Source organism: Chinchilla lanigera, unplaced genomic scaffold (assembly GCF_000276665.1).
Source record: "Chinchilla lanigera isolate Chin_1 unplaced genomic scaffold, ChiLan1.0 scaffold00005, whole genome shotgun sequence".
In the NCBI taxonomy this organism is placed as follows: Eukaryota; Metazoa; Chordata; class Mammalia; order Rodentia; family Chinchillidae; genus Chinchilla; species Chinchilla lanigera.
Window position 1 is genome coordinate 5,359,709 of NW_004955406.1, and position 12,933 is coordinate 5,372,641.

Consider the following 12,933-nt stretch of genomic DNA (forward strand, 5'->3'; position numbering starts at 1 on the left):
AAAGGTCTGGGTATGGAGCTTGGTGGTAGAAGCAAAGCTTGGGCTCAGTCCCCAACTGAAAAGTTGCATCATCTGAAGTCAGGCCTGGGTTCAAGTTCCAGCTTGCCTCTTAGTAGCTACGAGTGTAGGCGAATAAGCCTCTCCAGGCCTCTATCCGGTTCCTTACCTATAAATGGAAATAAATCCATTACTCAAAAATTAATTGAGGATGCATGGAAAGTGCTTGACACATGTGGGAATTGAAAGAATGAATGCATCGAAACGGTTGAGTGACTGATGTTGATCTTCCTTTCAGTTTCCAGGAGTACGGGTCTGCGGGAGCAGCCCATGCGGACAGTGAGTACGAGCGGAGGATGACGGCCGTGTACAGCCGCGTCTTGGAGGAGGTGGAGGCGCTCAATCGGAAGTACACCCCCGTCTCATACATGGCAAGTGGGATGTGTTCAGGTTCACTTCTCTGCACCCTGTCTGGAGAACAGGGTCCCTGCACCACCTGCACATGGCACTGTTGTGAGGTCAAATGAAGTTGGAATAGCGCTACACCTTGGCGGCAAAGTAGAATCCCCTTGTTTAAAAACATAAATCAGTATCCATGCCCTACTCCAGACCTGCTAGCTCTTTCTCTCTGGAAGTGAGGCCCGGGCATTAGGACTTACGGTGGGTCAACTCACAGCTTTTCATGGTGTGAAGCGTATTCAGCAGTGGGTGCACATCCCACTCTGTTTTCACTTTCGATATACTGTTACTAACGACATGAAATAGTCAACATTATATTATGAAATAACCTTTATGTTAGATGATTTTGCCCAAATGTAGGCTAATGTGAGTGTTCTAAAAACTTGTAAGGTAGGCTGGGCTAAATTATGTCTGATACTTCCATGTGCACAGTGGGCCGTAATTTGTGTATCGCACAGCCAGGCGGCTCTGAGTTGAGTTGTATCACTTCTGCTAGCTTGACTGTCCCATGCCACCCGATAGGATAGTCAGGCTTGTACCACCGGTGGCTTAAGCTGTCAGGAACATAACACATTCAAATCAGAGCCGCCTGGCAGCGAGACTGGGAATTGTGGCCTCATGGTGAACGTGTCGCAGATCAGACATTTATGGCTCATGTTTCTGGAGGCTGGACAGCAGATGGAGTTCCAAGCGAGAGTTCTCTCCCCGACTTGAAGATGGCCATATACTGGCTCTATCTTCACGTGGCAGGAAGAGAGATGGAGCACCAGGATCTCTTTTCCTCTACTTACTCGACACCGATCCCATCTTGGCAGCCACTCCTCCAGCTGCTGTCACGGTGGAGGTCAGGGCTTCTGTGTGTGAATTTGAAGAGACACAGACATTGCATCCATAGCAGACTCTTAGCAGCAGACTCGTAGAAGCTGGGCCCTGAACTCTGTACCCGGGGGCGTTTCTCTCGCCTCGGTCTTAGTCACTTTCTCAGCTAGAACGAAGGACCCAAGCCCACAATTTAAAAGGGAAGAGGAACCTGTGGGCTCGAGGGGTTTAATGCTTCTTGCCATGGCCAGCGGGCTCCAGCACAGAGCAGCACAGTAGAAGGGCCTGCCATGGAGGAAAGCTGCTCCGGTCCTACTGCCAGGAAGCCGAGGCACAGGGAGGAGCAGGAGGAAGCTGCAGCCTTTGGGTCCTGGCCCAGTGACCTCCTCTAGCCAGGCCCACCTCCCAGCAGCACCTGCAGCTGTTGAGCGCCTTCGTGGGTGAGTCTGCCGATGAGTGTGGTTCCCCGCTGGCCCAGTGCGTGTCCCAGAGCCCCAACTCTGAGCACAAGACGGGTTAGGGGGACACTAGGTCTAAGCCATCAGGACTTCTGGGTAGGAATTCTGGAGACAGACATTGAGTCCGTAGCAGGAAGCCTTTGAACTTGGCCCCAGGGAGAGTTTTTCTCCCCCTGCTCCTATGGTAGATGCTGACAGTCCCTGTAGCTCTCTCCTAGCTTCTGCTCTTCTCATTTTATACTCTCACCCTTTGTCAGACATTTCACAAGAAAGCAGAAGGGTGAGGTCTTCACTGGATGTAAGAGTGGGTTCTCTCTGTGCCGTACTGCCCCCGCCCCCCGTGTGAAGCTGTCAGCAGTGTTTGTTGCGTTGTATGGACACAGCTCTTTGACACTGAGCTGAGCAGTGGAGGGAAAGTGTAAAGACTGACTGTGGAGGAAATGCATCTCCCTGAGAAGTGACTGTTTTCATACCCCACTAGGCACCACCCTGAGAAATTAAATAGATACCACACAACAACGTCACCTTGCTGGTGGTGAATCCCCTCGATATAATGGAGACAAGGAGAAGGTCTGCTTAGGAGACACAATACACAGAAAAGAGCCCTTGGTTCATTCAGTTAGGTTCAGATTCCTGCTCTGCCACTCAGCAGGTCTGCAACTTCAGACAAATTATTTAATGTCCTTTTATACAAAATGCAGAATTGCCTACCTCATAAGATTACTGTTAAACACTGGGCATGGTGGCATGTGCCTGTGATCCCATCACTTGGGAGGCTGAGACAGGAGGATCACCACGAGTTCGAGGCCAGCCTACACTACACAGGGAGACCTTGTCTCAAAAAACTAAAAAACAAAAAGAAAAGATTACTGTTAAGTTTAAATAAACAATGCACATTCTCTAGCACAATTCCTACCATATAACGAGTAGTTAATAAGTGTTAGTTTCCCTTTCTCTGCTTCCAAATTATATTTCATACATTTGGTACTTTGTGAGCACCCAGAGGATGTTCAGATGTTTATTATTGGATCTTAGGAACAGAAAAGTGACAAAGACACAAGGTCTCCCATCGTCAGACAGGGAAAGATGTTACAACACAGTACAGTACATGTGCAGAGTAGATAGCAGATGCAGCATGGAAGAGGGACTGAGTTCAGCAAGGATGTGCAAGGCCCTGGGGTCAGTCCCCAGCACCACTGAAAAGTTTGGGTGGGTGGGGGGCGCACAGATAGGCCTGGTAGTGCCTACCTGTACTCCTGGCACTCGGGAGCTGAGGCACGAGGACCCAAAGTTTCAAACCAGCCTGAGCGACTTGATGAGATCCTGCCTCAAAAACATTTTTAAAAGTAGTGAGAATGTAGCTCAGTGCAAAGGCCATTGGTTCAACACCCAGTGGCACAGAAAGCAAATTCAGTTAAAAAAAACTAGTAAAATTGTGTGGGGTTCACTTCAGAGAGAAGACAGTTTCGCATGTGAATCTTCCAGACAGATAAGGAGGGGTGGGGGCTACCAGGCAGGGAACTTGTGGCAGTGTGCGTAGGCCAGCTTCAGGGGGCAGAATGGGCGACAGAAGGCTTTGAACATAGCATTAGGGAGTTTAGACTTTATCCCGAAGGCACTGGGGAGCCTTCTTCGAATTTTAAATGGGTGAGGGAAATAAAATTAAGAAACCATTGATATTAATATGTATGGGCTTAACAGGTAATGTCTTCAGAACTTGAAATTAGAGGAAGAAAGTAAAAATCCTTTTGCAGTAATCCAGAGTAAGGCCAAATTAATAAAATGGCCATAGGAATGAGGATGCCTACAAAAGATACGTAGGGGTTGGGGTAACACTTCCAAAGCTTGATGTTTTCTTTTAATTGGACATGGGGTTGAAGACATGACTTCTAGGTTTCCAGTTTGAGTGACTGAGGGCACAACGGGGTGACCTTTGCTGAGACAGAACACAAGAACGGCGGAAGCCGCTGACGCCTTGTTCACAGACCTGGGGCTGTCTTGGGGCAGCCTGCGTCGGAAGACAGAGATGAGCCAGGCCGCAGGTGCGACAGGCCGCCGTGAGCGTCGCCCATCCGAGTGTCCTGGGAGAAGAGAGTGCTGCCTGTGGAGAACTTGGGGGTTGAAGAGAGATGAGGACTAGGACAGCAGAGGAGGCGCTTAGGGAACAAGGTGGGGGGGCGGAGGAGAACGAGGAAAACGTGGGCATCGGGCCTGTTGGAAGTCCGTGGAAGGAACACATTGCCAGCTGCTACAGAGATGTCGGAATGTACGAAGACTGAGATACCTATTGGATTAGCAGGAGTGCTAGAGCTCTTGCTCTACTATCATGGTATGCAGTTCGCCATCTTCAGATCACTTAATAGTAATCTACAGGGCTGGGCATGTAGCTCAGCGGCACAGCGCCTGCTTGGCAAGCACAAGGTCCTGAATTCGATTCCCACTACCAAAAACAAAAATAATAATCTCCTTCCATAGAGGTGTCCCCAGCGGCCGGCAGCCCGAGGACAGTCCACACGTTCCTGTGGGGCACTGCAGCACCCGCATCCATTCCTGATTGAAAGGGCAAAATGGGGACTTTATGCAGGGAGAGAGCCTAGAGCACGAGAGGTGAGCTGGTGGCGCCTGTGCGGCAGTGCGCTGTCCGTATCATTGAGAGCTGCAGGAGGTGCGCCGTCACTGCCCTAGCGTCGTTTGTGAGCATTCGGTCCACACTTTAAGATGTTTCTGTCCTTCAACGGTGTGGCACCAAGGGCCCACACTTTAAGATGTTTCTGTCCTTCGACGGTGTGGCACCAAGGGCCCCGCCACCGGCAGGGTGTTCCCGCACGTGCTTGCCGGACTCCCTGGTGCAGGAAGATGTGTGGGGGTGCCGTAGCTGTTAAAGCTGAAGAAATAGAATCAGTGCCTTTAAAACTGTGTTGTGCTTATCTCAGGTAAAGATCTTATATCTGTACTGAGAGTCCCTTGGGCACAAAATGTTCACCTGCCTCAATGAGTTTTTTCCTGGCTTTTGGCCTTAATGCCCAACTTTAAAGCTGTGTTTAAGCCAGGCATGGCGTACACCTGTAATCCCAGCACACAGAGGCAGAGGTGAGAGGACCACAAGTGTGAGGCCAGCCTGAACTAGTGAGACCTCATTGCAAAGAAAAAGAAACCAACATACATATATACGTTTAAAATTTGTTTTAAGGGGCTGGGGATTTAGCACAGCAGCACAGCGCCTGCCTGGCAAGCGCAAGTTCGTGAGTTCGATTCCCGGTACCGGAAAAAAACAAAAAAGCCACCATGCTGTGGAAAAATTTATTTTAAAACAACCTGTGTTTAGAGCCTGGGCAACTAGTGCCATTCTGCCCAGAAGCAGGAGCGTCAAAGGACCCGCAGCCTTCTGTGTCACACACCAGTGCCTTGGGGACATGGAGACGGGAAAGACTGAGAGGGCCCAGGAGGCAGAGCAGGAGCAGTTTTCACTCACCCACAGTTGAATGCTCTGACAGTGTGTTAGTGGCTTCCTTGCTTTTTTTTCCTCATTAGTGCTTTCTGTTAAGTTTATAAATCATTAGTGAAATAGAAAAAAGTCCCTAAGAAGTCAGGCATCGTAGGTTCTGATCCCATCTTGTCCGATTTCCTGAGTGTGCCCTGTGTCATCAGCAAAGTGGAAAATTAGCCTGAGAAATCTTTAAAATGTCTTAGAACTCTTAAGTTGCATGATCCCTTGCGCCAAGACTCAAAGGATTCACCGTTGTGTTTCTTTTTCTCTGCAATTGGCCTAAAGTTTTCAAAATACAGTTAAATATGTGAAATAGATTGAAATGTTTTATTGAAGTTTCAAAGCTGGGTGTGGTGGCACATGCCTGTAGCATCCCAGCACTTGGGAAGCTGAGGCAAGAAGATCGCCAAAAGTTCAAGTCCAGCCTGGACTACATAGCAAGACCCTGTCTCAGTCAGTCAGTCAGTCAATCAGTAAGTAAGTAAGTAGACAGAGTAAATTAGTTTCAGAATTCCATAAAGGGAGGCTGCTATAGTCATCCTTAATCTGAATCCTGGTAAGTTTCCGCTGTTGCCCTCTCTGTGGGAACCCACTGAGGAACCAGCTGCTAGTGGAAAGGGAGAGCAAAAATATGCCGGCTCAGAGCCGAGGTCCCGCATGGGTTCTGGCATTGCGCTCAGACTGTCTGTGTACTGCCCTGGTGTCTTTACCACGCTCTTTGTTACACCCTGCCTGCCAAGTGGTGGATAAGCTGTTTTAAAGTGTCTCCAGTAATTATTTACTAATATGGCTGGTAGCTCTGCGGTCTATAGAAGTGTGAAATTTGCGCAGGAAGGAATGTGGATTTTCTCCCTTCTCTTATTTCTTACCAAATACAGTTGAAGAGAAAGTAAAACCCTGAAGTTGTACTCCTTGGCATGAGGGATGGAGTGGATGTACACAGTTCCTGGATGCTGTGCCCATTTCCTGGCTGGTGTGTCCTTCTGTAATGGCTGTATGAGTTTGTAGTCCTAATCATCACTTGTTGATGAAATCTGCAAACTCACTTTCAGATGGTTTCTTTGTCTTCCCCTCAGCATACAGCTTGCCTCTGCAATGCCATCATTGCTTTGCTGAAAGTTCCCCTATCATTCCAGAGATATTTTTTCCAGAAACTTCAGTCTACCAGCATCAAGGTAAGTAGGAAGAATACTGAGGTTATGCAGTTTTAAACACTGGCTATTTCTGGAGATTAGACTGGCTACATTCCAAAATCTAAACTTTGGTTTTGTTAAAAATCTATATAACCTTTAGTTTATACTTTTCCTTTATTAAGAGATTTGGAGAAAGGAACGGGATTACGAGTTAAACCTTCTCGATTTTCAACTGTCAGTGCCACGTGCCGTGAGACAGGCATTTGGGTACCTGGAGCCTGTCCTTTGTTCCCCACTGACAGGGACAAGTTAGTGGTTTTTATCCTCATGGCCTGTGAGGATCTAGAGCCGAGTCTGATTGAGAGCCCTTTCAGACCCTACTGAGACTTAGCCAGGGCCAGGAAAATGTCGCCAGTCTGCCCTTCGACACACTTGTGCCTTTGAACAAGTTTTGGGGAACTGGCCAGTGCATATAGTTGGTATTTTGAAATGTTCATACCGCTCAAAATTCAAAAGCTATTTTTCACTCAAATAATAGAATTATTTGGAGAAAAAAAGAAATTACCACCCTGAGATAATTCCTGGATTGTTCCTGTCAGTTAATATCTTCAGTAAACTTTTACATCCCTGCAAAAGCTTTTGCTTGCAGATAGGAGAGCGTTCCATTTCAAAGTGGCTTCAGTAATCAGGAAAGCCAGTTACTAGACAAGAAGACCAGAGGCAAGAAATCTCTGGGGTTGACTGGTTCAGCAGCTCAACATTATTAGGAAACTCCAGTTTCTTCTATCTTCTTATTTAGCAAGACTTGAGCTTTCTGTAACTAAACTCTGGGATTTTTAATAGCCTTTTAAAGAACTTCTCTAAGGGAAGATTAAAAATGGTATTGCGCTAGCAGACACAGAGCTCTAGGTTCAATCCCAGCACTGGAAAAGAAAAAAAGTTATTTGGTTCATTTGTGGAAATTGACTTTTTTATATCGTAATGACTTCATTGTATAAATAACTTCATTGTGTAAATAATCCTAGAATTTTACATTCATTTCCATTTAAGTGTAGTAAATTACACAAGAGCAAAAAGACAGTATCTGGACGTGAAAATGTACACAGTGCCCCTCCCTACCGGAAGTGGTTTATCATCAAAACCGTGGCCCACCACAAGCTGGCAAACAGCGCCTTCACTGTTGCCCTGCAACAAAGCTGAGGTCTGGGATGAAAAGTGCAGGGGAACTTAAAGGAGGCTTTCTGGGTAAGGAAGCGTGACGCTGAAACGCATCTGCCTGGTGTGCCCGCGTGAACGTGTCAGGCTGCGGCAGTGATCAGCAGGGTTTGTCAGAAGGAAGCGGCTCTTGGTGCTGGCATTTATCAGGTGTTTGCATTCCAGCTTGCTCTGTCGCCATCCCCCCGGAATCCTGCAGAGCCCATTGCTGTCCAAAATAACCAGCAGCTGGCGCTGAAGGTGGAGGGAGTGGTTCAGCATGGATCGAAACCAGGACTCTTTCGCAAAATCCAGTCTGTCTGCCTGAATGTTTCTTCCACACTGCAGAGTAAATCTGGACAAGACTACAAGGTAATTCAGCAAGGAGGCAGGATCGCGATGGACATTTTCCATTGCTTTTCGTGGTCGAGCTGATGGCAGTTACATAAATTACACACACACGCTGGGATCTAAGGGGACTGTCAAACAGCACTTCTTTCTCCTGCCTGAACCGGTTCACAGATGCAGCATCCAGGCAGAGCTCAGAGCAGGAGCCTGGACTGCTGTTCAGCTGTGGCGAACCCTAACTCAGGTGCCTGTGATTGAGTTTTCCGGCCCAGCCTCAGCCAGCATGCAGAAGGGTGCTTCCTTGTAAAGCTGAGTGGCGGGGAGGTGTGCCCTGCTGCCCAGACAAGGGCGTGCCCAGCTCTCCGGGCTGATTACAGCCCTGAAATGTAGCAGTCAGTAAGGCCACCCCCTCTTCAGAGGCCAGTTTAGTTAAACTACTGAAAACTTCCTCCTCTAGAGGAGTACTGTCCGTGTGTGTAGCATTAACATCCAGTGGTCAGATAAAGTAAAACCTCTTAAGCCTGTAACCCTGGAAGTTTGTCCTCTGGAGGAGTCAGGAAGTAGGTACAAGCCAGAATCAAATTTATGTTGTTAGGTTGGTGACTGTGCCTGTGAAATACCAGCATTTGTATTGCAGACATCTCCGTCCAGTTTCTTGGTGGTTTGTCCATAGTAAGTGGAGCAAGAGAACAAGTTCCCCTTTGTACAGGCAAAGCTGTTTAGATGCCCTGAGAGGCCATGGCCAGGCTTTGGGGACATGTTTGAACTAATAGCTCATGGCCAGGAGGAGGGTTATCAGTGAAGATATAACAAGACAGAATTGTTTTATCTTCAGCAGTATCAGGCTAAAAATCTGGGGGAAGGACTGCTTCAAGCCATCATGGCTGCCGTCTTTGTGACTCCTCTCTGGGGCTGTTTGTCTACTCTGTGACATGGCTCCAGCTTGGTTCTCTTCTCTTCTTCCTTTGATTGATGGCACAAGCATGGCGCCTTCTGTAGCCACTCAGTAAATACTTGGTGAATGATGAGAAAAGCTATGTGCTATGTGAACCATAAAGTACAGCTGTTAGGGTTGAGTAATCTCAGATGTCACAAGAGATAGCAATGAGAATTTATGTGGTTTATCACAGTTTGCGGGTCTCCTGACTTTGAATTGGAGATGACAATAACCATAAATCTCGTTGTTCCTTGCATATAATAATTTCTTCTGTTAAGAAAAAATCTAGCCAGGCGTGGTGGTGCATGCCTGTAATCCCAGCACTCTGAGGCGGAAGCTGAGGCAGGAGCTGAGGCGGGAGGATCCCTGTGAGTTTGAGGCCCGCCGGGGCTACAAAGTGAGTTCAAGACAAGGCGGAACTGCATAGTGAAGGCCTGTCTCCGAAAGGCCGAAAAAGAGAAAGTCCACTCTATCCTCGAAGCATTGCTGTTGACTGACCTCTCGGGAGGAGCGGTTAGCAGCAGGAGGCTGGCGTAGTGGCTGTACAGCGGGCCAGTGCTTTGCAGCATTGAGGGCACTAGGCTTGCACTTCAGGGAGCAGCTGTCCGCTCAGGTGGATCAGCCTGCCCGTGCCTGTCTGCTCCTCTAAGAACGTTCTTTGGTAGTCCTATTCTTAGGAAAATAAAAACCCTCCAAAAGCTAGATGTGAAGAGGAAAAAAGCACCCATACCATAAGTAGTTCTTAAGAATTGGTGATTCCATTGACATTACAAGGAAATGCATCTGGAAGACTGACCTCATGATAACTGCTCATAAAGCCACAAAGCTGCAGGCACTGTTAAATACGATTGCACCACACAAGCACACCCGTAAACACAGCAGTCTGGCCCAGTATCCAGTAAGATTACCATTAATTGGTTCCCAGGGTTAGTCTGCCTCTTGACATACTTTATCTTGGGTAGAGGTGAGGACATACCAGCGGATTTTATCCTTTTCTTTGAAGGACAGAAGCATGCATATCTGGCTAAATATGTGGATGATCCCATCAGTCTGTGTTGTATAATGTCCTTGAGTGAGCAGTGTACAGATCCTAGAGTTAAATTATTAAAGGAGGAGGGACTCACCGGCTAGCAGAAAGGCAGGGGCCTAACTTAACTAACCATTGTGTTCTCTTTCAGTCTGTTAGATTTCAAACACTGTAAAACAGGTGGTTGGATCCTGTTTCTTCAGAACATCTCTCCACAGATGAGAGAAAGCCAGGCATTTGGAGAAGGGGTAGGGACAGCATGGGAGAGAGGGCAGCCTATGAGGGGTGATAAAGGCTCTGGGAGCAGCTTCTCGAGGAGAGTGAGAGGCAGGGTTGGAATAGTCAAGAGGGTAGCTCTAGATCGGCTACCTGAGTCCATATTCCGGCTCTGCCTTGGAGGACCTGCACTGCCTTCCTGCCCCTACTGCCGCACCAAAAAGCAAGAATGGTAATGGTACTAGCACTCTGAACAGGGCCTGGCTCATGATAAGCACAGGGTAAATGTGGCAGTTATTGGTGTTCAACGATTCTTTCATTCCAGATACCCCTTGACAACATGACCAATGAGATGGAGCAGAGGGTTGAGCCTCATAATGATTACTTCAGCACCCAGTTTCTGTTGAACTTTGCCATCCTTGGAACACACAACATCACGGTAGAATCCTCAGTGAAGGATGCTAACGGCATTGTATGGAAGACCGGCCCTAGAACTACCATATTTGTGAAATCCCTGGAAGACCCTTATTCCCAGCAGATGCGCCTACAGCAGCAGCAGGCCCAGCAGCCGTTACAGCAGCAGCAGCAGCAGCAGCAGCGAAATGCCTACACACGATTCTGACCTCATGATAAGCGCCTTTCGGACTTTTATGACATCCATTGGAGCTAGAGATAGTTTGCTTGTTTTATTTTGTTATGTTTTGGTTCTGGGAATCAAACTCAGGACCTCACGCTTGCCAGGCAGGCACTGTGCCACTGAGTTCCCCAGCCCCTAGTTTGCTTTCTTATGGGGGTTATGAAGGTTACATTGATTTCTGTAATGTAACATTCAGGAAAATGGCGGAGTTATTTCCCCCCGCCCTTAAAATTTTTAGGTTAAGAAATAATTTAACTTCCTAGCCAGAAAGATTTTTTTCCTTATTTCTTCCTACACCAAATCCTTTATCTCATGTTTAACAGTTTTGTTGTTGTATTGTTTTTCCATTTTCTATTGCTGAGCTTTTTCTTCTCCTTTCAAGAGTAGTCACGCAGAAGTGTCTCTGCCGCACCCCACCCTAGATCCCGGAGTCTGCAGCCCCGCCGCATCGGAGCATCCCGGTGCTGCGTTATTTCAGCCACACCTTTGTACTGAAACAACCTTAATTTACTGTTTCGGTATTTAATTCACCAAAAGAGCAGCTAGCAGTTCACATAGAAAACTGGAGATTAATAATTTGTTGTTTTTTTCAGTCTGCGTGTGTCCATGCTGTAGAGACGCTTTCCATTTTTTACAAAAATGAAAAGTTCACTCCGTGTTTTACATTAAAGGGAACAGATCGTTTGGCTGGCTTGATTTCTCCGTAATGGGTCATGTAATGCTCAGTGTGCTATCTGAAAGTGTTTTCCTTATAACGCAACCTCGGTTGGGGTGCTCAGGGAGTAGTTTTCTGCTTAGCCAGGAAACCCCTTTTCTCTTTTTCCTTTTCAGTACTGGTTGAAAACCACATACTAATGTGCTTTCTTTGCCCTAGCACAGTATACTAACTATAACTTAACACTTTCTTCATTAGAGGTCACTTAGTGCTTTGGGATCAAGAGTCCTAACCACTGGGGCTGCTCATCAGATTGCAGATACTGATACAGTCAGCCGGGCTGGATGCAGCTTTGAACGTGAAACCGGGCACATCCCCTGGATTGTCTTTTTTAAATAAATCGCAGTTTCTTTGTGTTTTATGTTTTTCTGTTTGTTTTTTTGATTCAGTGGAGGGTTAGGGTTTTAAGGTTTTTTGTTCTTTTTTGAAGGCTTTTAATTGTCGGTATTATCATACGGTCTCTGGGAATGAGAAGTGATTGGCAACTCCGGACACTGAATGGTCAGTTGGCTGCATGAGCTGTTGCCCAGCGGAACACACTCTGCTGCCAGCAGCCAGGCATTGTCACAGCTGCGTGTGCCTGCCATGGCCGCTAAGTGACATCCCTCTGAGACGCTGCGCAGGTGTACACAGTGCGCAGTCTGCACCGCTGTGTCAGCATCTGGAAACATCTGCCTTGGGGAAGATGGCCAGAGCTATTAGAGGACAATGCAGAGCCGCTTGTCCTTCTGCCTGATGTGAGAAGAGCTGAATCGGAAAGCGTGGGTTTCACTTTTGGCTCTGATGAATTAGCTCTGTGATCTAGGGCAAGTCACCTTTAGTCCTTAGTTGCTTTGTAAAGTGACTGAATTAGGTTAAACTTTTTCAGTCTAGAGTTTCGTCGTCAGTTGACTAAAAGACCAAAGACAGTATTGGGGGATAATCGTTTGGTTTGGTGCTAGGGATTGAACCCAGGCCCTCATGCATGCTGAGCCCCCTACCCCCTGCCATGCACACCGTCTGCCGCTCAGCTACCCTATACCCTCAGTCCCAGAAAAGCTTCTCTTACTTTTTAACTACCCAGTACTACAGTATGCATTTTGTGTTTCTGGTACCGTTTTAAGATGAAATTATTCAAAAGAGAAACGAATTAGTAAACTACCAATTTGGAAAGGTTCCTTTGACAACTTCCTGAATCTTTTGTTCTTAATAGGCTATTGAGTGAGGCATGGTGGTGCACGCCTATAATCTCAGCACTCAGGAGGCTGAGGCAGGAGCATCACTGTGAGTTCAAGGCCAGCCAGGGCTGCATAGTAAGTTTAAGGCCAGCCTGCACTGCATAGTAAGATTCTGTCTCCAAAAAAGGCTTTTGGTAGTTAAAATTACGAATTTTTTTACATGTGCAGTGGGCCCCTTGGTACAAACTTGAAAAGGAATTAGTAAAATAAAAACAAATCCAAGCTCAGAGTGTGAAAATAATTATGAAGAAAAACATAACTTTTTTATTTTAGTATGTCCATTAGACCT

The 12,933-nt window shown here is 47.0% G+C and overlaps 1 protein-coding gene across 3 annotated transcripts in view; it reads left to right on the forward strand.

The window, feature by feature from the left end:
- The window catches only part of Ints7 (integrator complex subunit 7), a 71,801-nt gene extending 60,013 nt beyond the window's left edge, over positions 1-11,788 (forward strand). For all 3 annotated transcript variants that reach the window (XM_013520176.1, XM_005374746.2, XM_005374750.1), the window contains 4 exons: positions 296-428; positions 6,297-6,395; positions 7,734-7,919; positions 10,401-11,788. In XM_013520176.1, the coding sequence (XP_013375630.1) occupies positions 296-428; positions 6,297-6,395; positions 7,734-7,919; positions 10,401-10,697 (715 nt within the window). In that variant the 3' untranslated portion in view covers positions 10,698-11,788. The remainder of the gene's footprint in view (positions 1-295; positions 429-6,296; positions 6,396-7,733; positions 7,920-10,400) is intronic.
- Positions 11,789-12,933: the final 1,145 nt, after the last annotated feature.